We start from the raw sequence: 27,632 nt of genomic DNA on the forward strand, positions 1-27,632 counted from the left end.
CAACTATAGTAGTCGACAATATCCGCGATAAGATGCCCTACGCGCTTGTGCAGTAGCAGGTTCGGATCTGATAAGGCCAAACGTTGTAAATCGCAAAGGTGGGATAATTTTGGATCCACGCCGCTTTTGGGCCGCCAAGCATTTTAATGTGGATTGCGGACCATATTTTCATCAAACGTATTTTTAGGCAACAATATGCCTTTACGTTTTGTTCCTTGATATTGTAATATTTGCTGAATAAATTACACTTGTAATGCATTTCCATGTTTTAGGCTATAACCACTTTGCAAAACATGGATATTTCACCTTTTATCTCAAAGGGAATCATCCTTTACTTAATGTGTATGTCAGACTTTCTTTTTAACCTTGCCCACCACGAAAATTCTCTTTCTCTTGTGGCCTCATGCCAAAAATTGTTTACCAATCCTGTTCTAGGTAATAATTATGTTTTTTGAAAAGCGGTCGACAAAATGTTTTAAACTTTTATACTGAACGGCGAAAAACAAGGTCCGAAATCAGTGGTTCTAAAATTAATAAAATTAACAGAATAATATTATTCGCTCATCGTTAAATAATATTTTGTTTTAAAAAGTCGATTTTTTCTAAAATTATTATTTTAAATGTAAAGCATTTGTTTATTAGCCTTTCAGGCAAAGCTTATTAACTGCGAGGTTACAAACAAACAAACAAACAAACAAACAATCTAAACACCTTTAAAGCGAATGCATGTCGCCAAATTTTATACACAAAGTGACGTGCCGTACGTGGGTGTAGGCATGAAACGTCATAGATTAATCACCCGTGGTTAAAATGAAATTACGCCGACGCAAAACGCTGCGTAGAAACGTCACGATAAAAATCTAGTCTGAAAAGCTTCGCGATATAGGTGAGATTTCTTGGAAACTCATCGCTTAGTAAGTAATCTTTATAAAAGGCCGTAGTTGTCTAATTCCAAATAGGATACTCATGTGGAAATATATAAAGACGGATTGTATTGAAATCGACAAGTTTTGGCACAACCGTGCTTCATCAGGTCAAAGTAGAAATGCATTTGTGAACTGACGAAGCACGGTAGTGTGAAAGCTTGTCAAGATTTCAATACAAATTGTCTTTATATAATTCCACATCATTAGCCCTTTTAAGTAAGGTGTATAAACGGCTATATCTTTGTTATTCGTCGCATGCAGACCGTTCCCAGTGTAAAGCGAACATTAATACCTCAAAACCTCCCCGACAAGACTTGCGCCTTACAAAATGCCCCGAGCGATTTACACGTTTTTCATTCAGCTCAAACGGTCCCGTTTAAGACGCTTTCGACGTCAGAACGTTTAAGCTATACGCAATGTCGCCCGTCTATCTAAGTTTCTTGATTTCTGTTTGTTTATTTTTGCCCAATGCCAACGGATTATTCGGTAAGCAAGATTTGGAACATGGAATTTTAAACGGAAGACTTAATAGTTTAATGATTTTGCGTTTTTTAGGTTCAAATGGTTTAAAGCCACCCAGTAAGTTTCAAGTAGACAGCGATTCTGTGACAGACACTTCTCTTCTATTGATATGGACTGCAGCCCCAAAAGCAGACTCTTACAAGGTAAGCGAACCGGTTTTTTTTTTTAATAATCTGTGTCCAGACATCTCCTTATACTTATCGTATCTACTCACCAGACCAGATTTTTCCCGGTTTTGATTGATATTTAATGCGAATTTCCTCATTTTAATTTTATTGTAAAACTTTTGATCTCGAATGATCAGATAAACCATGTTTTTTGACTATTTAATGTTTATTTTTTGCATAAGGATCATAAATGCCATTTAGGAATTAATATCACTTCAAATTGGAACGAAAATTTGTTAGAGAAAAATTGATTGGAATCAAATAATTGATTGGAAAAATAAATCACAAATTTAAATTGTAAAATTCAGTGAAATGTTATTATTTAATACATGAGACCCTAAAACAGCGGTTCTTAACGGGGTGGCGCGCCCCCCTAGGGGGGCGCCAAGCAATTCTAAGGGGGGCGCGAGCTTGACTTTATTATTTTAACTTTTTGCAGTGATTTTAATGGTTTCGTTTTTTTTAGGCATAATTCCTACATACAAACTCTGTTTTTTGCCAACTTTAACATTAAAACTGCAAAAATTTTCGCGCGAATCTTCTAATTCCCTTTGAGAAAATCCACGCTATCACCACCCTATTAAATTAACCTATAAATAAATGATAAAAGCTATCGCCCTTTCGGACTAATTTTCATCCATATTTTATATATGATAACAGGCTATAGCAACAGGGGGAGTCGGACTTTTTTTGCGCGAAACTATATTGTTTTTGCAATATTGCCGTTGTATTGTGTGTCGTTACATTTTTTAAAACACTATAACGCAATGTTTAATATTTGCGCTTGACATTTTTTGCGCTCAACATCATACAGCTCTTACAACTGTGGAGTCAATGCCCTCGCAACACGTTTGTCAAAATCAGCTCGATAAAATCAATGTGTCGAGCTCGCGCAATTTGTTGTGTGCCCAATGCGAAACGCCTCTTCGGTTGCATTTAGCCAATTCGACCAAATAAAACTCAAAATTTTACGAACAACACCCTTCACTATTTTCCTGTTTTCTCAGTGATATTTAATTGAAAAATGTCAAAATATTTTCATAGGGGGGGCGCAAGGCATGAGGAAATTACCAAAGGGGGGCGCGGCTGAAAAAAGGTTAAGAACCACTGCCCTAAAACCTCCACATAATTTAAAACTTATGTTTATAAAACATTGATCATATTTTTGTATTAACAAGTAAGATAGATTATTCATTGTTCTTTTTTGCAGATTTTTGTTGAACCACCAACCATTACAATTTCTGGAGCAGGATCAAATATAAAAAATCCTTTTGCTGACATTAACGGTTTAAACCCAGACACAGAATATAAATTTACTTTATTTGCCGTCCACGGTGATTCACAAAGTAGCCCTACGGTTATAACTCAAAGGACAGGTACTTTATTGTTATTTTTTTCTCTTTTTCATTTATTTTTTTGTTTTTAATACTAACTGTTTTTTTTCAAATTTGATAATTGTTTATTTTGCACATTACAATAGTGTATGGGTTAATAATAAAATCGATTTGATAATCAAAAACAGCTCCTGGCAATTGTAATTGTTAACCAACGTTTCGGTAACCTATTTTAATCTCTTTTTTCATTGCTAGCCTGAAGAATATTATTAGCCTAGTATGCCTGGTAGCAACAGTTTATATACAAAATCGATGTGTTTAACAAAAATGCATATGAAGTTTTTTATTTATTTAAAACATAAATGTTTTATAATGGTGTTAAAATTATTGTTTTAATGAAGTTTAAATTTATATTAAATTATCTTTTAAATATTCAGCTTTGTCACCTCCTAGAAGTGCCTCGGTCATTCAAGATTCTCTTACACATGACTCGATGGTTGTGAGGTGGACTCCAGTTATTGGAAAAATATACTACACCGTCACTTTACAACCTTCAGCAGGTTTGCATCCTTTAACTTAAAATGTTTAATTAATTTAAGAAAACCAAGAAAAACGTTTTCAAACTTTTACACTTGATAAATTCTGTGATCTTTTTTAAAAATTAAATAATACTTAATTAAACTGGTAAAAGTAAGGTAAGATATCTGTAAATATTCATAATACCTTTCTATTTTAAAATACCAATTTTTATTTTATTATCTGGTTTAAATTATGAGTTTTAATATTAATAAATTTTTTAATTACAACGTTATACTTTTGGTTTAGTTAAATGGTAAACGTGTATTTAAACATTTTAATTCAAAACACGCATTATAAAAAATTATCATAAATATAAGTTTTTATCTTTGAAGTGTTGTGTGTTGTTTTTTTGTCTTTAGGAACCATTCCTAAGAAAATATATTCTGTTCAAACAAAGTTGGAAAATTTATCCCCAAACACTCGTTACACGATTACTGTGTTCGCAGTCAATTGGGTTGGAAATGGTGGTGAGATTTCTATTCAACAAACAACCAGTTGAGTACCAAAAAAAAAGATTTAAACGTCTTGTACAATTTTGCTTTGTTTACAATTATAAGACATACTAAAATATTATGTTAAAATTTTTCAAAGGTTATTTTTATTGTACTGTATTCCCAGTATTTCTACCAGTGGTTCCTAATATTTTGATAAGTTAACATAGTAGACTCCTTATAGGTTTTTAAGGGTTCCTTGCAATAAAACAAATTTAAAAGAAAAAATGTCTCAGCGTGAAACTGATTTTATGTTGCCTTTAGACCTGAAAAGTTTTCATTCACAAACCCTTTAAAGCTGCTTGATGGCCCCAATGGGAACCACTGATTCATATAATATCTCCAACTGACTAATAAAGAATCAAATTCCATCTTTTTTAAACATTAACTTACCACAAATGCCTTCAGAATTACCTCCGCCACAAAACTTGAGAGTTGTTCAAGAAACTATAACGCCAACAATGATTGGTGTCCGCTGGGACGAAGTCATTTCTGCATATAACTACGTTGTAGAATATTCTTCTGATGTTGAACCTCAACAAACTCAGGACACATTTCTGGTTTTGACGTAAGCAATTTTGTTTTGACTTGGAAGGAGCACAATTTAATATTTTACTATTGTTGCAGTGATTTAAAGCCTGCTACGGAATATGTAATAAAAGTAGCCACAAGAAATTCAGCTGGTGTTAGTGAATTTCAGAGAATATCCGCCAGGACTTGTAAGTATAATTTTGTATCTTTTTTAAAAGCTTAATTTTGTACCTTTGTTAAAAATGATTTTCTTTATATAAAAAATATATGAAAATAGCGTATTTATTGAAATTGTTGAATCGAATTCATAAAAAAATTATTTGAATTAATTTGAATCCATAATAATATTAAAATAGATTTTAAGCCCAAACGAAAACGAATATCGCGGAAATTGACTTTATTTCATGTTATTTTATATTTGATTTTAATGCATTAGTTTTTAACCTTTTAGTCTTATAAGCTAACTAGATTTGGGTAAAACATACTTTATTTTTCAACAGTATCAGAATGTTTCATAACTGCAAGGGCTTCAAGAAAAACTGAATTCAGGTGGGAACAGCAGAAAATAAAGTATGCCTAACACCCATTTAATTTCTAAGCTAAAACAAATGTTTGTTTAAAGGTTGAACTGCCCAGCATATTGTGCAAAACACCAAAGCGAGGTCTATGGAACAAACGTTTATACAAGCGTAAGTCTAAATTATTTTTTTTTTCATATTAAAGTAAAACTAAAATATTATATTTTTTTGTACTTTTTTTTTAAGTACTTTTTTGCAACCAAGTAATGCTATGTAAAGTTTCTCATAGATGTTGGCAGTGTTGTAAACAAGTCATTTTTAAACGACTTAAGTCCCAGTCAAGCCATTTGTATATAATAACGTGAATCAAAGTCGAGTCTTTTTGAATAAATAACAAGTCAAGTACATGGCAAAGGCATCAGTTGCCCAAGTCAAGTCATAATTTGAGCAAGTCAATTTCAAGTCACGTCCTTATCATAAAAAATAAACGTTAAACAATCGGAATTGTTAATGTAGTACGATTATTAACAATAACCAAAGTAAAAAGAAGAAAAAGGTAACATACAGCAAACAAAGTATTTTATGCGCAAAAAATAGGATAAATAGCTTAATTTTATAACAAAAATGCTTCGTTTTAACCCAAGTAGTTTGTCCAAATAACGTAGGTCAAGTCAAGTCATTATTCAGCAAGACTCAAGTCAAGCGAAATTATTTTGTCCAAAAGACTTAAGCCAAGTTAAGTCATTTGAAAACAGTGACTTAAGTGCTTTAAGTCAAGTCATTGAATTAGGTCAGTACACTGGTTGGTAGTAATTTCACAATTTGTTGCAGGATTCATACGTTTGCGCTGCGGCTATTCATGATGGCCGAATTGACAATGGAGCAGGTGGAGTGGTGTCTGTTAAGAAAAAGCAGGGCATCAACTACTTTAAGGGAAGCACAAGACACGGAATCACATCAAAAAAGTATGATGTGTATATATGAGGCAAAATTTTGGGGCTAAGTCCGAAAAATGTGAAACTGTCAAAAATTTAGCATATTTAAGATAAGGAAAATACTTTTTAAATGTTTGAGTTTTGTTTTAATGATTAATAGTAGTCACATAGAACGCTAAATAAAATATTTAAATTTATATTTTAAAATAGTTTAGGTCTGTTTAAATCTATTTTGAATATTTACTCTTTGAAAGGGTAAGTTGTACTAAAACGTTTTTTGTGTACAGTTATGCGTTTCAACATCCGGCTTTCGTGTTCGGTAAGTTTTAAATTTATTTGGAAAATTTGTTTTGTTTGACAAACCCCTAAGTATTAAAACGTTTCTTATTTTCTGCAGGACTGCAGCCACCAAACAACTTAACGGTATTGTCTGTATTCAGCAATAAGTTTACACTTCGATGGAATCCTGTCAGAGGAGCTGATCAGTACAGAGTTACAATTTTGCCAAGTACGAATATTGTTTTTATGTTGCTTTTTTCTAAAATTTGAGTAAATTTTTAGGATTTTTTTTGACTCACTACAAAACAGCTTTTTGAATCGAAAATTTGTAGTATCTTATGAAATGTGAAAAAAAAATTCAACCAGATGTTAGCATGCCATTGTAAAGAAATATTAACATTAGGAAACTTACTGACGTATGTTTCGCTCACCATTGTCATCAAAAATCTGAGCGAAATGAGACTTAAACAAGGTTCAATTGTTTATTAGACAATGAAGAAATCATTCAACGAGTGACAAAAGTCGAATTTCCTGGTCTGGAGCCCAACACAACCTACACTGTTAATGTTATCGCATTTGCAAGTGATGAAGCAAGTGAGGTGTCAGTAATAACCCAGGTAAGTAATTAAGAAAGAGGCGGCATGGGACATTTGGGGGATTTGTTGAAATTTTAAAGAGGAAACAAATCATATTGTTTTGTTTAGCAAACGAGTAAAAAGTATCTAGGGTATACTTAAATATTAGAGTTGGTGTTTTTAGCTAGCAAGATTAACGTGTTTTAAATGTCGTCTGCAATTTCTTCTGTTTTGTTTTTACTTTAGACAACTGCTCTACCAGCGCCGAAAAATCTGCATGTCAACCCATCTTCAGTGTCTTCTGATAGCTTTACAGTTACTTGGGATGCACTTCAGGGAGCTAATCATTACGAAGTGCAAGTGATTTCCAGCGAACAGCTGTTTTTTCTAAACACCACTACGAATAACCAGGTTTGATTTCTTGTTGTCTAAGATTTCTTCTAATTTAATCGTTATGAGACAAGATGCTGCCAGGTGTAAATAAACTGATGTGTAAAAATAAGCTTTTACTTTTGAGCGATATATTTAATCGATAGAGCTTTTCTAATCCCATTTACCTCTAATGAGTGGCATCATTATTTGAAAAGTGTCGGTCATAGATGGATGTTTTTTTGGTTAGAAAAAATGTGTTACTTAAAATTTGAATAGATTTTCGAAGATGTCCAACACCATCCAGTAGAACAATTCAAAGTTATACAATTATATAAATTTACAACCTTCCAACTAAAAAAAAAATAAATTCAACTTTTGTGTTTTGCTTTAGATTACGATCAGAAACCTACCAGGTGGTACCTTGTTCAGTATTTCCGTGACAGGAGCGAACAATATTGGAAGCGGATTGATTTCAACAATAAACCAAACCACAGGTCGGTATTTATAACTTTGACGCCGGTCGCCGTGACTGATATACTGTAATGCAAGTGTAAAAAAACACTCAGTTTATCAGTGCTGGACTATAGTGGTAAAAAAACATTATGATAAAAGTTAAGTTGTGATACCTTGGTCTAGTTGTCTTAAGTGTGGACTTAATGGCTGGAGTTTTGCCGAAGTATGAAAGCTCATATATCACTAGCTAACATTTTGAAGGTTTCGAATATTTCTTTATTAATTTTCAACATGATTATAACGCACTTATTCCATGAATATACATGGTTGCCAGATAGAAAAAATAAAAAAAGCCAAAATTAATCTTAAAAAAATACCAAAAAAGCCAAATCTACTACAAACTCTAACAAGCCTATGTTTATCCTTAAATAAACACAAAAATGCAATAAATGGTCATGCTGGTACATTGATTTCTCTTTTTATGGCAAATTTTTCTTCAATTTTTCTCTTTTTTTAATTTTTTTGGATTTTTTTTTCTCTTTTTGCGTTAGTTTGATATCTTCTTAACATAACACTCATGACATTAAAAAAAAACGAAAAAATAAAGTCCAAAGAGGTTCAAGAGGTTCAAAAAATGCCTAAATTTTCAAATTTGGCTTTAAAAACCCTAACTGGCAACCCTGTGAATATACTGCTGAGGTAGACAACATCAAATCAGCGTTTTTTCAGTTTTAATTATTGAAACGAAAAGTAATCCTTAATCATCCGGAAATTAGCGTAAACTAACTTTTTGCGTTTGTGGGCCTCAAATCAACACGCTTTATTTTATTAGTGCTAAAAAAATCAAATAGGCTTTACGTTTTTAAAATAAACATACAAAATAGGTAAATCAAATACAGCTTTAAGTTGTTTATAAACTTTGCATTTACCTTGATGATAATAGAAACATTACCATTGAGTAAAACGACCGCAACCGAAATGTTAAATCAGGTGTTCATGCTGGTTTCGTTTATTTTAGTTTTACAGCCGCCCAGCAATTTAAACGTCACAAGAGCAACCTACAACAGCTTGAGTTTAACTTGGGAAAAAGTCGACGGCGCAACGTTTTACCTCTTGTCGGTAAAACCCTGCTGTTTCAAGTGAGTATGGTCTTCATGGTTCAGGGGTCCTTTACCTTTTAAACGCAGACTCCAGTGTGGTAATGACTTAATCAATGACAATGACCTCACTTAACTGCACTTAAGTTACGGTTTTGAAATGACTTGACGTCGTTATGGAAAAATGACTTGACTTGGACTTGAGTCAAATGACCTCGGTTGAAATTAAGTTATTTTATTTGACATTTCATTATATTATTATTGGGCTATTTTTTTTAATTTGTTCATGCAAAAAGTTTGTTTTAGTTTTTGAGATATTGCTCATAATTGGATGACGTTGCTGATTTTATTAATTTATGGTTTTAATTTTCAATCAATGATTTGGTTTGGAGTTGACTTGCTTTATTAATGACTTGGACTGGGACTTGTTTGGCATTTTCACAAAAGACGACTTAGTTTAAAATGACTTGTTAACAACACTGGCCGTCTCCCTAAAATTATATTTTTATTGCCAGGGTCGGTATGCAATTTTTCGGGATAACTTCATAAAAGAGTTGAACTTAAGAAACCTGCTTTTTAAGTCCGCAAAATGTGAAACTGAAATGGATTCAAAATACCTTTCAAAAAAGGCGCCAAGCTTTTTTCAATTTAACCCTTTTTCTTTAAAAAATTCAATTTAAAAGAATTACATATCAAAATTTTAATTAGGCCTTAATGGGCACCAAAATAATAGTCAACGTACTCCTAAGTTTAGGAATATAGCTGCGTTTATGTCACCAACCATTGTCAAACTATTTATGTTTTTAGTGCCACGGTTACCGGGAACGTCTACTTACTGGAGAATTTAACTTCCAACACTGATTATGAGATCGGGGTGAAATCTGGCAACGCAATGAACTCAAGTATATTGGCGTCTGTAGTTCGACATACAACAGGTAAATTCGTTTTTAGTTTTTCCAAAATAATGAAGGGTCAAAAATTGTTTGAAGAGATAAGAGGATTCTTTTGATACATTTTTTTACCTTCGAATTTTTTTTGCTTCTTTTTTGTTTTTTTCCTGTTACATTTTAATATTTATCGGAAATTTTCATGCCATTTTTTCAATCAAAAACTTCTATGTGAAACTGCTGCATGCTGTTAAACCTTTATCAACCATTGCTGTTATAATTGCTACTTTTCTGTGATAGATGACGTCATTTATATAACAAAATAGGCCAAATTAATAATTCATAGACTTTTTAGCGATTTTTGATCCGATCAATGACTGAAATGCAAAAAATAATTTGGTTTCACATTAGTCCCGTTGCTGATACTTGACAGGTATTTGCCACGATCCGACAATACCAGACATCTCTAGACTACAAATGCCCAATAATATCAGATTGCAGCCAATATCCGAGGCAAAGTCAAAGTATCGGTTCTCGCCCGATACTAGGTTGGTATCGGTGCCTATCTAAAAACAAATTAACATAGAGGTTTCAGCCATGATTTGCGATCAGATGAGATGTTTTTATCTTAAAAAATTAGAAGGTTAACAACTTAAAGTAAGAAAACATCTTCACCTTGAAGGAAACTTTGGCATAACAGCCTGGAAAAAAATCATTTTTAACGTTTTAACTTCATCTTTTGCATGTTCCAACATGGTAATGACATAATTTGGTATCAAATCGGATCGCGAAACTTGATGCATCGGGCATCGGAATAAATCGCCTGATACCGGACATTCCTACTCTTGACTCATAGTAATAACTGGTCTTACTCAACTAACGATGTATTTTTTGTTGACAGCACTCGACGCCCCCGGAAACCTCAGAGTACAGCCCGAAACCTTGACTCGCAACAGCGCTGTGCTGATGTGGGATCCTTTGCTCAACTCGAACCTATTCACGATCAAAGTGTCTGGACTGTACTCGCGAAAAGACGAAATGAAGTTCACAAATGATTCCTTTATAAGGATTCAAGGTAACGGTTGCAGTATGCTACCTGAACACTACTGGATCCGATCCGATACTGAAGTCTTTATCAGTGTACTCGTACAGGAATTTATTAAAACGCGCAAAGGCTTAAACAAGTGGATTTCTTAATTCGAATGAATTCAATACAAAACAATCTTATTAAAACAGAAACAGAGTCAGTAAGTTGAACATCATTGCCAAACACTTACAAGTAACTAACAATATGAGCTCCTACCGCTACAAGGTAGTAACACCAACTGCAGTAAGGACAACTACAATGTCAAGGCACCATGTGCTCGGTGACCTTTGACCGCAAGTCATAGAATGATTACACAATTAAATCGGTCATAAAGCACTTACATTAAAATGCGGTTTTGAAAGCTCACTGTTAATCTTAACATTACCGTTAAACTTTTTTTCGTTTTTGTTAGGGTTGGACGTAGCGTTTTGTTTAGTGTGCATGTTGTGATATTGGACTTTTTTTTAATTAGCCTGGAAAATAATTTTTTACAATCATTACTGTAAAAGGAAACTTCCCTTAATATTTAGTTGTCTAATAAATTACTCTTGGTAGAATTTGATATACTTTCACTGGACAATTAAACTATTTGCTTAATTTCCTTGTTAAAAAGTGGTCTTTTATATTTATTAGTTTTGCGTCTGACAAACAAACAGTATGTTTTGTAAGAATAACGTCCAAAAATAAATTGTACACTTAGAGCGCGATACAACGGTTTTCTCAGTAAATTCAATAAACGTAGGTGCACTATGCGCGGATCAGTAATGTAGCTTGAAAATGAATGTGAAAGCCAAATAGGTCGAGTAAACCGACATCATTAAAAAAACGTTTCCATGCACGCTTATTTCATTATCAGTGTAGGTATAGGTGTGTTTTCAATAAAAATATTAAAAATTTAAATAATTCGCTGATTGTAATTGTTTTGTAAATCGCATAAAAATCGTGAAGCATTTCTTGTTTTTGAGTTGTGGGCAAAGATATATTGTTTTTTATATGATGTATTCACCACAGATTTGTCTCCTGGCACAAGGTACTTCGTTTCAGTGATGGGTAAAAGTTCGGTTGGCTACGGAAGACAGGCTTCGCTCAACTTTACAACACGTGAGTACCCAGTTCAATAACCTGAAGCAATAAGTTTAAGGTTGGTAATATTTTTGGCCGGGTGCAATTGAAATATCAGCAGACCAGTTTCACCCTGAACTAAATTGTTCCTGTAGTTTCGCAATTTTTTTAGACTTTAAGGTGTAATAATGACAAAAAACAGGAATGGAAAAATAAACCAATTGCGTTTGGGGCAGATATTTTGCAACAAAAGCACCAAGATAACTGGAATTTAACATAAATTGACAAAAAACGCCGAAAAATACTTTTTAAACTTTGTAGAATTGAATATGTAATAATGGAAATCACCTTGATCCTTGCAAGATAAATGTCGACTTTGTTTGTATATTGAAATGTCACTTATATCACTCTCTAACTTCTATAGTTTCTTATCGCAGTGCTATCTTCCCCAAAAGTCACAAGGATGGAATACAATCAGTTTTCAAACGAGTTAAAAATTTTTTGGGACACAGTAAGTATTGTTGAGTATAGGATGTAAACTGTAGTGTCATTACGGGCTGGCAAACAACTGACCTTTGTGAGATGCTGTCCACCAGTCTATTTTTAATGTATATGTTGTGCATGGGCGGAATTTTGTTTGGACGAATGAAACTTTTCAAAGTGACGTCATGCTACAAAAAATCTTAAAAAAACTGTTGCCCGTCGAACTCGTGCAAATGTAACTAAAACTTGTGCGTTGGTTTTAAATATTCTAGAAAACTATTCTATACACAAACAAAGATATAGAAATGTTTTCCATTTATGCAAATAAATAGGATAAAAATATAACTTGGAGGCCATGGCCTCCTACCCCTACTTGATCCGCCCCTCTGGTATTATGTGTATTACATGCTTATCTGGTTTAACTGTTATTCTAGCAATCATAATGCCGTATAGGATTTAATGTGTTATGTTGGTGATGGACAGCATCGCTTTAAATTTAATATGCCGTTTACGCTGTTATATCTTCTTGTAAATTTTATTTAATATCTAGGACGCAATTTTAATTCCCTAACCAACTTTTCACTGATTTTCTTTTCTGGACGTTGTATAATTGTGTGTAAATGAAGTTTAAACCTCTATTATTTATGGGTGTTTTTTCGGCACGCACGCGAAACTCAATGCAAACTTTTCTATTACGCTAGGTGCCGATGACATCACTCTATAACGTGTCAGCGAACCCATCCGCCAGGATTTCAGGGACGGGGTCTTACAAGGCGAGACATGCCGCTCTGACGGGTGAGTGTTTCACCAAACACCGATTTAAAAAAAATCTTGAAAGTTGCAAATCCAAAAAGGTCGAGTAGATCGACATCATCTTGACGTTTCGATACGAACTTGTATCTTCTTCAGTTAATGTGTTGATAGCACAATTGCTTCCCCCCTTTTATAAATGATGATTTGGTTTACTTCTCAGTAACATTAACTGAAGATGATACAAGTTCGAATTTAATTCTGCGAGTTTTTTTCTCCAAATCTCTTTACTCCTCACAAAACACTACAGCAATGAACTTGGGAGAATAATGGTTGGAAGTTGTAGTAAGACGTAATAAGAATATCAAAGCCCATGCAGAAGTAGGTATCATTTTGAACGTTTTCGAATAACTCTTAATTTATTTTCAACATTGAAAAAAAAATGAACAAAATGTTGAAAATGAATGAAGAGTTGTTGGAAACGTTCAAAATGATATCTACTTATGTATGGGTTTTAATATTCTTATTATGACTTCAGAAATCTTCTTTCAGTTTTACGCTGCTTATAAGTTTGGCTGCCAAGGCCGTTTCTCCAAGGCCGTTCCAAAATTTGCCAATTTTCTTTTCAGGTTTTAGGGCCAACACTACGTACAGCGTCTCGCTTGAGGCTAGATCTGGCTCACTCAGGAGCAAACCGGTTCGTATCCCCTTCGACACAAGACCGAAAGCGACTCCTGTGATCGCTGCTTTCGTTTGGGAAGGCAACTCGGTGCGGATTCGATGGAAGGCGATCGGATACAGAGTTTACCGGATCGTCTTGTTTGAAAACAGGTGTGTTTTTCGTTCGTTGGTTTTAGGCACTTGAAATTTCTAGCCCAGGGGTTCTTGAACTGGGGTCCATGGACCCCTTGGGGGTGCTTGAACTAGTTTTAGGGGGTCCATGAAGGCCTAATTAAACTATTGGCGTATATTTAGGCAATCAATGTTTCAATGAAAAAATGAAGGCTATATTAAAAATAGAACGTTTTTACACTGAATATATTTAGACTTCATTTCATTTCACATATTTAGGACAGGAAACAGCAAATTTCTGAAGTCTGTTTGTATAATGACGTAAATTTATGTCCGCGGTAAAAAATGTTTAAGAATCCCTGTTTTGGTCTAATTGCGTTTTCCTCGGCCAAATTAACATTACCGCGCAATCATTTCGTCGAGTAAGAAGCTGTTACAAGAAAATGTACCGGGTCGTCTTGTTTGAGAATAGTTGTGTTTATTAGGTTCGCTGGCATTGGGTCCTCTACTGAATTTGGTAACTTGCATTTTATGTTTGACTATTTTTACTTGATTTCGGAATTCGAGAATTGCCGGTACCAGCTATCTCTTGATTTGTCTTTACCGTAATTTTAGGATTTTGGCGGACAGTACAATAGAACAGGTCGGGCTTTGAATAACGACTGTTAGTAGAACGACCTCGCGATAGCGGTTCATTTAAAACAGCGACTGTCATTAGAGCGACATGACTATACTTTTTCTATTGTTCACCTAACAATTTTAGCCAAAATCCTTCATTTAATCCAACAACAAAAATCTGGCCAGGCGCACGCACACCAGCAAACACTGCGTTACAAGTTTTGATCCATCATAGCGAAGGTAGAAATGTCCACCTTTTACAGTGAGGATGGATTCGCACAATTCCCCCCCATTTAGGGTGGACTAACATAGGGTGTAAACAGCATTATCCGCCCTGAAGGTTAGAGCGTTATCTTCACCTTTGAGTGGCTTACGGAAAAAAGAACCCAGGGGCATAAAAATTGATCCACTTGCGAACAGTGTAACGACCAATTGGGATGTTCCCCTAATGAACTAATTTCACGAAGGGACCACAAACAAAATGCTGTCGCCATTCTGTTAGTACAAGCAACTTCATACTGGAGGAGATGGGATCTACAGTTTCATATTATTATTCAATGAAAGATACCCGCACATTTGTCTATGTGTCGTAGCTGTATGTGTGTATCTTTCATTGAATGATTCATCGTCAAGTACATACTACTTTCCAAATACTCGTATTATCACGATATAGTTCTACCATTTAACCGAGACGTTAAGATATAAACAATGTGCCCTTCTCGAGTTGCACTGGTCAACGGTTACGGCACCGGTATATAGTAAAGATGCCTTCGGAAAGGCTTATCGAAATCAGCCAGTTAAGATGTCCGATAGAATCGGATCGAAGCCGGTACCCGATACCAATTGGTTTTACCGGTACATACGATACTGCATTAATTTGTGTTGGTTGTTGAGATCTAACGTAGAGTTTTTCCACTTTGAGGTCAACGTAGAGCTTTTTTCTCCTTTGAGGCTAATAATTTCTAGTATAATATTACTTTAAATATTGAACAGGGGTTCTTAAACTGGGGTCCATGTACCCCTTGGGGGTCCGTAAACTAGTTTTAGGGGGTCCATGAAGGTTTAATTGAAATATTAGTGTTTATTTAAGAAGTAATCAATTTATTAAAGAAATCAATTTAATTAAAAATAAAATGGTTTTGCACTGAATGTATTTAGACTTCATTTCACCTTCGCATTTTTGGACCAAAATCAGCAAATTTATGAGGTATATTTGTATTGTGACGTCAATTTATGACGTCATTTTTTAATTATTTTTGCCTACGAAAGAAAATTTTAGGGGTGCGCGGTAAAAAAAGTTTAAGAACCCCTGATGTAGAAGATGTACTGTAGGATTCATAACGCAATAGAAAATGTCGTAACCTTAAAAAGCATTAACATTGCACTCTGCAGTTTAACTAATTTTGCTGATTTGACCATAGTAATGACGTCATTTATTATCGAATCTGATTGCGATACTTTTTGTTCAAAATACCGGGCAGCGCTATCGGAATGATATATCAAGTATCACAGCCTGTTCAGTTGTCTTTAATCATTTCTATTTGCAATAGGCTGGAGGTGGAACGTAGAACGACCAATGTGGGCGACACTTCTGTAGTGTTCGGGGGCCTTTCTTCGTTCGGCAGCTACAAGCTAAAGTTCTATGCAGTTCCCGTCTCAAACCTCACTGCAGCAACAGTCGTACAAATGGTTACCATCATGGAGGCCCCTGTTGATTTGTCGGGTAAGTTTTTTTTCAACCGATCCAACAAATTTGGATTGCTTTAAGCCGGGCGAAAATGTAGGACTATCTCATTATACTTGGCGCAGCTCTATATGTTAGTGTGTTGACCATGACTTTTATACTGTTTTGTTTTCAAACTATATCAAAATAATGTCAAGCAATTTAACTTTAGATCCTTGAAAAGCTATAAAAAATTGAGTTTAAACTTTTTGTGAATGTCTTTGAATCTTTTTCATAAATTTGTGTTTCACAACCCTGTATGTAAAGCAAAATTATAATCGGTATAGTGCTTTCTTAAATAAGGTCATATGTGTTAACTTGAGTCTAAAACCTGTTGTATTCTTGATCAGAGCAGTGAAGTAATAGGCAATGAAACGAAACCAACCACGGTTTAAGTAGCAAAGAAATCAATTAGCATAGCAGCACAATAGCACTGTAATCAATCAGCAATCAGCACAAGAATGCGAATAACGTAATTAAGCCGCAGGGTGCGAAACGACTACAGTACATGGCTCAAAATGCGTAATACTTAACACCTCCCCAACAAAATTACAAAGCTACGCAATAACAATATCACGACATTAACAACAAAAACGTTGCGGAGGCTTGCGGCGTCGATTAGACCGTCGCGGATTAGTCGGACCGTACTCGGTAGTTGTCTGGGATGATACCGGTAAATCACCGGAAGGCCCGTCATCGATATGAGCGTCATCATTCACCGGTGTTGGAAGTTCACCGGGATTTTCATCTTCGGGAGATGCGTGTCGCGGACGGAGCTGGTCAATGTGGCGGCGCCACAGTTGTCCCTGAGGTATCACCTTCACAGTGACCGATCGGGTGCCGTGAACTTCCGTCACAACGGCTGGAACCCAGCGTGGGTCATGGTTGTGCTTAGGTCCATGATACAAAGCGTAGCACGGCATTCCAACCTTGTACGAACTTTGTGCAAAGCGATGTTTTTTAGCGTTTGCGCGTGACGTTTCTCTTGATAACCGTCCTTGGGCAATGTGTGGCGGTGAAGGAAAAAGTGAGTCCACCTTTGTGCGCATCTGACGGTTATTGAGAAGTTGACTAGGAGAATACCCGTTCCCAGTCGGCGTCCTGCGATATTGCATGAGAAATTCCACTATCGCTTGCTTCGGAGGCATTCCAGACTTTCTCAAAGCCTGTTTGAAAGTCTGAACAAGACGTTCAGCTGTGCCATTTGTCGCAGCATGGTAAGGAGCTCCAGTAAGGTGAACTATTCCCCTTTCCTTGCAGTAAGTTTTGAACTCATCAGATGTAAACGTCGGAGCGTTGTCAGTTACTATCGTATAGGGATACCCGAAGTGAGAAAAATCAGTCTCTAAAAGATCCGCAGTCGATTTTGCTGTAATAGACTGCGTCATATGGATGCATGGATACTTTGAATAAGCATCGATCATGACCAGCCAATTGTGGCCCATAAAGTTGATGGCATGATCCACATGTACCCGAGACCAAGGTTTTTCGGGTAGAATCCATGGATGCAATAAAGATTTTGGTGGAGCATTTTGATGCTCGGCGCAACTATGACATTTGCGACAAATATCCATGATGTCTTTGTCAATATTTGGCCAATAAACCGCTGTTCTGGCCAGTTGCTTCATTTTCTGCATTCCCAAATGACTTTGGTGCAACAACCCGAGTACTTCGTGCTGAAGTTTAGCAGGTATCACCAGTCGACAGCCGTACAATAAACAGCCGTAGCTGATGCTTAGTGAATCCGCAATCTGACTGTAGCGATACAAGGGATCTCCAACATCAAAATCTTTATGTGGCCACCCTTCTTGTGTATGTCTCATCACTTTGGAGAGAACGCAGTCCTTTGCAGTTTCCTTTACAAGAGCCATAGCATCAGCGGGTTTCACTTGACTACTCAAAGTAGTGATTGCACAAACCGTATCTGAATCTACGGTAGTTTCCTCCTTATCAAAAGTTGCATCTTTTCCCGCTGGTAGTCGACTAAGGGCGTCGGCGTTATTAATGTCGGAGGTTTTCCTGTACTCAATATCATAACTGAATTGGTTGAGCAGAAGCGCCCACCTCGCCAAACGATTTGCTGCGAGCGTTGGAACAGCCTTCTTTGGACCGAAGATTGTCAACAAGGGTTTGTGGTCAGTGACCAAAATGAACTTTCGGCCGTACAGGAACTGAAAGAACTTGCGAATAGCGAACACAATAGCCAAAGCCTCCTTTTGGATCTGGCTATACTTCCTCTGGCAGTCAGTCAGCGTTTTCGATATGTTGGCTATTGGTCTTTCACTTCCATCTGCAAGACGATGAAATAAAACCGCACCAATTCCTACGTTGGACGCATCGCATGCTATTCCAATGGGCAGAGTTTGATCAAAATGTGTTAGGACATTGTCTGACGTTAGGAAGTGTTTTAAACGTTTAAAAGCATCTTCCTCTTTCTTTCCCCAACTCCAAGTTACAGTTTTCTTCGTAAGCCGGTATAACGGTTCTGCAACTGTTGAAAAATCAGGGGGTAAGAACTTGCTGTAGAACTGCACGGAACCCAAAAATGAACGAAGATTCGACACATTTTCTGGTGGGGGCATATTTATGACATCATCGACTTTACTTCCTTTGGCAATGCCCTCCTTGGTGAGAACATGTCCAAGGTATTCAACTTTTTCTTGCGCAAATTTGCATTTCTCCAACCGACAACGTAGACCCTTTTGATCAAGCCGTTGAAGCAAACGACGCAAATTTTGCAAATGATTCTCTTTAGAAGAACCGCTGACCAAGATGTCATCTAAAAATACCGCCACACCTGGTAAATCGTGAGTGATGTCGTTCATTAACTTTTGGAAATAGCCCGGTGCAGAAGAAATTCCGAAAGGTAACACATTTTGAAGAAAAGCGCCTCGATGAGTACTGAGGGCTAACCTCTTTCGGCTTTCTGGGCCAAGTCTGATCTGGTTGTATGCATCTGCCAAATCTATCTTGGTGAAACCGTGACCTCCTCCAAGTTTCTGCATTAGATCACTTGGTAACGGTAGGGGCTGGCGATGTGTCTCGAGTTGAGGATTCACAGTTACAGAGTAATCGCCGCATACCCGAACTCTACCAGAGGTCTGTCCTGGTAATGGCGCCTTTCGCACAGGCACCACCGGTGTACCCCAATCATTAAATTGCACAGGCGTCCATGTGCCGTTTCGAACTCCTGCCTCGTAACTTTGATTTAAACCCTCGAGCAGAGCAAACGGAACGGGCCTTGGCTTGTGATACACCGGAGTTGGATTTTTCATAAACTGCACTTCTAATTCGAAGCCTTGTAAGGTTCCCAATTCTTCTTTAAAGAGATTAGGAAAATCCAGACAAATCCTCCTACATTCTGCTTGGAAATCTTTGGATGATTCAATTGCAGACACTGATCTGGAAAACGACTTGGTGGTTCCATACATAATCTTGTCCAGAGAAATTTTCAAATCACGAATGGAATCTCTTCCAAGAATGTTTAAATTGCTTAGCTTCGTTACGTAAAACGTGAGCATGCTGGTGGCATGTGAGTTAGGAACATTGACCTTCAAACGACAGCAACCAATAATATTAAGAGAATGGCCGGAAGCGGATCGATAAGCAACGCTCGTGTCATCAAGCTTCGGCCGCCCAATACTTCTCCAAACATTGGTTGACAAAATGTTGCCACCTGCAGCGGTATCGAGTTCTACGTTGAACGATTTGGAGTCGACGACTAGTGTATAAATCATTTTTGGCATAAGCTGGCAGTCAAGAGATGCCACTGACCTTACGCTCGAAATCTGCATTTTCTTGCGACATACTGCTTGCAAATGTCCTTTGCACTTACAAAAATTACACCTGGAGTTTTTAAAACGACAGGTTGTCGCAAGATGTCCAGGCTTCCCGCACCTATGACACTTCAACAACGGTTCCTTTCGCGAATCCTGAAAACCGGACTTCCATGCCTTCTTGTGGCTTTTGAGCTTGTTTACTGAGGGATCCATTTCTGCCGCGAAAACAGTTTCTTTGGCAGCCCGAGCAGCATCTTCCGTCTCCGTTGCAATTTGTATAGCCCGCGAAAATGAAAGTTCGTCACTTTTTACCTTGAATACAGCCTTCAGGATAGCCTCATTGCCAACAGAACAGATGAAACGTGTCCGTAATGCTTCGTCCAAAGGGTCGGTGATAGATGGAAAGTCGCAGGTACTAGCGTCTTGACGAATACGTGCTGCAAGTTCCTGGATAGATTCCCCCGGCTTACGCTTCATATCGCTCCAAAATTTGAAACGCTCTCTTACCACGAAACGCTTGGGGTCGTACTGCTCATCCATGAAAGCTTTAATCTCGCCCAGCTTTAGGTCATTAACCTGTTTGGGTGGAGAACTCTGCGATGCCAAATTGGCCAGAAGCTTGTATACAGTACCGCTCTGATTTGTCAGAAAAACTTGCGCTTGTCTCGTCTCGGGAACTTCATGGGCCTTGACAAAAGTATAAAACCTTGACAAATAGTCTTGCCACAGCTCCACTGTAGAATCGAACGCGCAGAAATTTGGCGTGGCTTGGGGCACGCTGTTACGGGGTGAAGAAGAACTTTCATCTAAGGATGTCTTCTTCAGTAGCGTCATCATAACTTCCATCTGTTCTTGATGACGTCTTTCTTGAACTTCCACTTGCTTTTGCATAAATTCGAAAAACTTTTCCATCGTCAGCCTTGAAGAAGATTTTCAATAGCGTGGAGTCGAACAATGAAAGATAAAATATCCTCGTCGCCAATGTTGTATTCTTGATCAGAGCAGTGAAGTAATAGGCAATGAAACGAAACCAACCACGGTTTAAGTAGCAAAGAAATCAATTAGCATAGCAGCACAATAGCACTGTAATCAATCAGCAATCAGCACAAGAATGCGAATAACGTAATTAAGCCGCAGGGTGCGAAACGACTACAGTACATGGCTCAAAATGCGTAATACTTAACAATTGACAAAGAAAAACAAAACACTATATATTAGTGTCGCGAGTATTCGATTGATTGATCGGTTACTTTTTTAATGTAGAATTTATTGCGTTCATCGAATTTTGTAAATTTTCGATTAAAATAATTTTGGCTGGCAGAATGTTTAATCATTTATATATATATACGTTTATGTTATTTTTGAGGATATTTTTTATCGAAAGAGGGTAAGTTTATGCTCTGTAATGTTAGGGATAGGATGTTAAAAGGTTGTTCATAGTTTGAGGTAAATCTTAGAATCAGCTAGTTATTATTACGACATTTAGCTTTACAAATTACCCATAGGCAAATTCAATTTAAGCAGAGGACTCGTGTTTACCGTTTATCAACTGCTTTCAATTTACGCCATATTTTCTTCTTTTTAGTCCTGGGATCCAATAGCGGGGCGTTCAATGCTACTTTCACCTGGCTTTCTGGTCATCCAGGAAACGAGTTTCAACTTGCCCTCTCGTCGGGAAGCAACTTGGAGAAGAACAAATACAAAGAGTCCCGGTACATGCACTGTTTAGACCAGTCCTTTGCGACTTGAAATTTGGCCGCCGTTTGATTTGGTTCGATTTGTTCTTTCGCCGACTGCTGTAGTTCACGTGGTTAAATTTATTGAGATTGGTTTTGAGCAACATTTCTACAAAATTCAAACAAAATTGCAACATTTCTACAAAATTCAAACAAAATTGCAACATTTCTACAAAATTCAAACAAAATTGCAACATTTCTACAAAATTCAAACAAAATTGCAACATTTCTACAAAATTCAAACAAAATTGCAACATTTCTACAAAATTCAAACAAAATTGCTACATTTCTATAAAATTCAAACAAAATTGCAACATTTCTACAAAATTCAAACAAAATTGCGGAAGCAAAGCGAAGTTCTGACCATGATTAATGGAATTCGAATTCATTAATGCTTTGTCTTTTTAGTGTTGTGTTCACATAAAGCTTGACATCCAGTAAAGGGAAAATTGACATCCAGTAAATGGAAAATTAAAAAAAGACATCCAGTAAAGGGAAAATTAGTTCGCCAAAAGTTTCACTCTCTTATATTTAAGCTTTGCATTTGGGTCGCCGCGATAAAAGGTTGAGAAACATTGTTTTACCTTAAGTTTATAAAGTTTAAAAAAAAGTTTATAAAGTTAGACGCAAAAGTTAAATCCGATCGGCAGGCCCCACAGTTATCCAAATCCGATCGATCGGCAGGCCCTACAGCTAGCAATTCATGAAGCAGTTTTAGTGGCCCTGGGCTAAGGGTATTGACTCTGTTTCCAACTCTATTAGGTATGACCGATAATATCGGATCGGGGCCGATACCAGATGTGAATATTCAGTATATCGTTCAATGCCTATAGGTGGCCTATAGGTCGATGCCTAACTAACATAGGAATTTCAGCTTGGATTAGCGATCTAAACGGCTATTTTTGTCTTGAAACACAAATTTATTAAAATAATATTTGGTTAACAACCAAAGGTAACTAACCTTAGAACGCCAAAACAAATTTTGACGTATTAACCTAGAAAATATTACCACTGACCGATTTAATTTCATCTAAGTTGGTTGTTTGATATTAATTACGTCATTCGGTATCAGATCGGATCCCGATAGTAAAAAAAAATATCGAGTATCGCTAACGGATTAAAATATTAAGTATCCGACATCGTCTAAACTCTAGTATTGTCCAGTAGGCTCTTTTTATGCGTCTTTAACGATTTGATCTGCTCATCGCAGGGCACACGTCTTAGACCTACGAAAGGACTTTCAGTACTATCTCGGAATCAAACCGATCGGACATGAAAACTACAAATCCATCGACTTTTCATGGGACTCCTTTCCCAAATACGACGGTAAGTAGAAGCGTTTGGGCGCGTGTGTGTGTGCATGTGTGGGACCTGCTTAGAGATCATCCAGATAATTTTGGCAGACATCAAGCTTCTACCGATACATCAGTATCGGTCAGTTTGGCCCGATATTTTACTGTGAAAATATTACACACCCTTTTCCTTAAAAACAAGCAAATTTCCTATTTGTTTAACTTGCATGTTTATCCTTTCGCTACTGTTTCCATGGATGACTGACGTAGCAAAGAGCTTGGTTTGCTGTGTTGATCATCACGCAGAGTGATTTGCAAAATAAGTCGATCAATTATCTTATCTCAGGTGTATAAAAATTCTTTATCGGTATAGGGTATCTTTTGGAAAAAACATAAAAAAATCGGTTATCGGTAACGGCCAAACATAGTGATTTCGGCCTAGTTGTGTTGGTATTTTTACTTAAAACGTAAGACCGGTGCACTAATAAGTGTGAGTGAAAACACTAAGACAGATGACACTAAGCGATCCCCCATTAAACATAGATTAGACCTGAAACGTTTAAGTTTATCTGATTTTAAATGATTTATACCAGTTTTGATTTCGTAATGTTTTGGTTAAAATAAATACAACATGCTTTAGATTGCAAAAAACAGCATTAGGAACATTTAATGATCCTAAAAATGATGCTTAACAATAGGAACACATAATGATGCTTAGCAGTGTTGTAATGACTTAAGTCAATGATTGACTTAAGTGCACTTAAGTCGCTGTTTTTAAATGACCTGACTTAACTTAAATCTTTTGTCCAAAATGATTTCACTCTTTTGGACAAATGACTTGACTTGACTTAAGTTTTTTGAACTAACGACTTGGGTTGAAATAAAGTGTTGTCATTAAGGATTTTGTTTTCTAAAATAAGGTTATTGATCTTACTTTTCGCACACCAAACAATTTGCTTGCTAGGCTATATATTGCATTTATGTTAGTTTTTACTTGAGTTACTGCTCACAATCGGACGAGTTTACTAATTTTAATAGTTTAAAGTTTTATTTTTAAGACAAGAAGTTGACTTGCGCTAATTATGACTTGACTTGGACTTGACTTGCACAACTGAAGAATTCGACTGGGAGCTGTTATTTATTTGAAATATCTATCTTGCGCTTAAGCTAATTTACAAATGACTTGACTGGGACTTAAATGATTTCAAAATGACTTGTTTACAACACTGATGCTTTGTCTGAAAAAATTGTTTAACAGGTGTAAATAAAAATTGTTCAACAACTGTGAGAAAATGCTAAGCCTGGTACATATTTTTTTACCAGCTTTAATTTTTCTTCTCAGGTATTCCGGTCACTTTGAGGCCGTTTGACAGCAATGGGGATGATGCCGATCCATTTGACAATGATATTTTGAATAAATTGGACTCCTCTGATAGGTTTGTTTTGCTTTATATATACTCACTTAGATCTTCACTGTATTTTACGCCTGAAACCTAACAGGCCTATTACATTAAAAAACTAATTTTTTAACAAAACACACAAGCCCCGAATAAGGATTAAACTCGACTAATTGAACTTGAAATTAACCTCTTTACCGACGAAGTTATAGCGCATTTCGCTCAATATAAATCCGACCTAAGTTAATAAAAACATTTACTTTTTTGTAATTTGCACAGCTCTCGTGTACTTTTACCAATCTTCTGAATTTGGTTAATTTTTATCAAAAAATTCAATTCTCTAACTTTAATAAGTGATTGTGTACTCTACACGGTTGCATGACTTAATATGGTCGAAATAAAGCAACAATTTTTATGTAAACAATGCCTTTATTAGTCAACCATAGTGGAAAAGCGTCATACCTTCTATTCGGCTCATTGTAGGACCCTATATGCTAAAGGTTTAAATCTGTTCACAGCAAGAAATGTTGCATTAAAAAAGGGTTTCTTAAGCTTTTTTTCCTAAAAAATATTTTATTGGCATGGATAAGGGTCGGTATTACATTTTTAGTGGTCATAATGTGACCCCATGCAATAAATGTACAGACTTTTCGATCACAAAATATTAAAGCTGAAACGAAGTATAAATACATCTCAAAAAAACCGCTGAAAGTGTTGTTTTCAAGTAAACTAATAAATTCATTCCATATTTAAATATTAGGCTTGTTAACAATCAATGGACCGCCGAAATTTCAAAATTTACCCAAGTATCCCCAAGGGTCTGGCAGACCCCAGTTTAGTAATCCCTGCACTAAAGTATAAGCGCAAAACAAATGCTTCTAAATTATTAACATTTTAAAACCTGCACTGAATATGTAAGAGTAGAAATCACCTTGACCTTGGCAAGATAAATGTCGACCTTAATTGCTGATCATTAACACAAACTGGTCCTATATTTCAGTGCTTTTTAACGGGGTGATTGTACACCGAAGGGTGTACTACTACAATTGTTAAAGTCCGTACCACATTGATGGGGTGTACTGGGGTGTACAATATGCCGCATTACAATAAGCCTATTATCAGAAACGATAAATAAACAGGTTTATAACCAAACTGACTGGAGTGTACAATAGATGGCACGAAATATTTTAAAGTGTACATATTGCTTGTGAGATGCTATGTTCTATTTGTAAAATCATAACCTAATATTTTTCTCGATAATCGTTATTGTGGGGTACGGTTAAATGTTCTTTTTGCAGTACAACAGGGAGTATGCTGGTATAAGTTCAGAGTATTGCGTGGACTGGGGTGTACAAATTCTTGTGTACTGTTCGAAAAAAGGTTGAGAAGCACTGCTACATTTCACAATTGTTTCTCTTACCAGTCCAACCAAGTCGTCGTCATCCGAATCTTCGAGGGTCTTCTGGATCGCCATAGCAGTCGTCATCGCCGCCATCGTCATTCTCTTCCTGGTCATATGCATCTCATGCGTGTGTGTCTGCAAGAAAAGACCGCTCATCAGGTAAGATGTCGAAAGTAGCAATGGATGGTATTGACATTGGTTATAAAAATTGTACAGTGGATGCCTTCGAAAAGGCTCACATACTTAAAGCATGCAGCTGGCTAAGGTTCTATAGTTGTTTCTCTACCTGTGTAGCTCAGTCAGTAGAGAGACGCTTTGGTTATGACCAGGGTCGTGAGTTCGATCCTCACAGTGGGACAGCTGTTTTTCTATAACCCGGACTTACTTATAATCCTGATTAGACTGCCTGATTTCTCCAAACAGGCTTGTTCACAGAATACAAGTTATGTATATAAACGTTTCATTAGCTTGTGGTGGTATTGACATTTCAAAGAAATTTCGAAAATTGTACCGCGTATGTCTTCAGAAAGGCTTACATACAATTCCAAAGCATGAAGCAGGCTAAGGTGCTATTTATTGTTTCTCTACCTGTGTAGCTCAGTTAAGACGCTCCCGGTATGACCGAGGTCGTGTGTTCGAACCTCACAGCAGGCCAGTTGTTTTTCTAGCTTGGTCTTTGCTTAATATCCTGATTAGACTGACTGATTAGACTAAGTCTATCTGAAGGCATTCGCTGTACTATAATACTTGTGTAGTCGGCGTTGGCAAGTACGATTCCAGAAATATATTTTGAAATCTTTTGAAATGTTTACGTCAATTAATTTGAAAAAAATATATTTGAACTACAATTAGATAACACAAGCAATTTACAAATTAGATTAGAATTGGTCGCACTTTGCTTTAATTCATTGAATTAGAAAACTAAAATTATCTAGTTTTTAAGTCTGACTGCAACACTAGATACATACATACATACATACATTATAGATACATACATTATAGATACATACAGAACGCCATATAATTTCACTTTTTTTCAGAAACCACGGATTATGCGGGTGTTGTCGATAAAATGAACGAGTTTTTCTGCTGTTTTGAGTTTTGCGATCAACTATCAGCAATCACTTCGTTCGAAACTTGCCAAAGTTTCTCAGACTGTTTAGCCTGTCTGTACCAGGCTGATGTCATTGCATTTGTTTTATTCTTTATTAAACGTGCCTTATCTCTTTCGACTTGTCTTTTCGTTTTATACTTTTCTTGGTTTACCTTTTATTCGGACGCAGTGAAGCTTGTTGTAGGCCAGGGGTTCTTAAACTTTTTTACCGCGGACCCCTTAAATTTATGGACCACGGGAGGCAAAAAATTTTCAAATGGACATTTATCTGCAGATTTCGGTTCAAAAAATGTGAAGGTGAAATTGAGTTAAAATATATTCAGTGCAAAACCGTTTTATTTTTAATTAAACATTTTTCTTTGAAAATGAATTACTATTTAATATACACTAATATTTCAATAGGCTTTCATGGACCACATGAAACTAGTTCACAGACCCCCAAGGGGCCAATGGACCCCAGTCTAAGAACCCCTGTTATAGACTAAACACTGCAATATCTATAACGAAACTACAGCAAAACCTTGGAAAAAATGTTTTTCATTTATTGTGTTAAAGTTTCTCGTAACTTTTTGCCTTTTTAGCTTCTTTTTATTTATATTGAGTATAGGCAATTAAAAGTTGATAAACTGAGCAACGACTTGACTTTAACTTAGCATACAAAAAGGAATAATATATGAAAACTTTTGCAGTCAGTGCGAAGTAATTTTACAAGTTGATTTTAAAACATTTAG

General features: G+C 36.3%; 1 protein-coding gene across 1 annotated transcript; it reads left to right on the plus strand.

The window, feature by feature from the left end:
• Positions 1-1,278: 1,278 nt before the first annotated feature.
• LOC146141017 (tenascin-N-like) lies at positions 1,279-26,383 on the plus strand. The gene is made up of 28 exons (XM_083392780.1): positions 1,279-1,412; positions 1,482-1,591; positions 2,826-2,991; positions 3,387-3,509; positions 3,888-4,022; positions 4,428-4,587; positions 4,647-4,738; positions 5,051-5,099; positions 5,173-5,239; positions 5,900-6,033; positions 6,291-6,322; positions 6,401-6,511; positions 6,772-6,899; positions 7,104-7,268; positions 7,621-7,723; positions 8,701-8,821; positions 9,587-9,714; positions 10,568-10,741; positions 11,765-11,854; positions 12,253-12,326; positions 13,000-13,093; positions 13,678-13,879; positions 16,009-16,181; positions 21,546-21,672; positions 22,907-23,022; positions 24,331-24,424; positions 25,809-25,946; positions 26,314-26,383. The coding sequence occupies exons 1-28, from the start codon at positions 1,343-1,345 to the stop codon at positions 26,381-26,383; spliced, it is 3,246 nt and encodes a 1,081-aa protein (XP_083248906.1). The 5' UTR covers positions 1,279-1,342.
• Positions 26,384-27,632: the final 1,249 nt, after the last annotated feature.

This window comes from Ascidiella aspersa, chromosome 6, assembly GCF_963924565.1.
Source record: "Ascidiella aspersa chromosome 6, kaAscAspe10.2, whole genome shotgun sequence".
NCBI lineage: Eukaryota > Metazoa > Chordata > Ascidiacea > Phlebobranchia > Ascidiidae > Ascidiella > Ascidiella aspersa.

Excerpts from the sequence above, each read along its gene's own strand:
- LOC146141017 (XM_083392780.1), top strand. The coding sequence starts at position 1,343 with ATGTCGCCCGTCTATCTAAGTTTCTTGATTTCTGTTTGTTTATTTTTG. Across the intron at positions 6,900-7,103 it reads AGGTGTCAGTAATAACCCAG|ACAACTGCTCTACCAGCGCC; the intron begins GTAAGTAATTAA and ends TTTTTACTTTAG. Across the intron at positions 16,182-21,545 it reads GGCCCCTGTTGATTTGTCGG|TCCTGGGATCCAATAGCGGG; the intron begins GTAAGTTTTTTT and ends TCTTCTTTTTAG.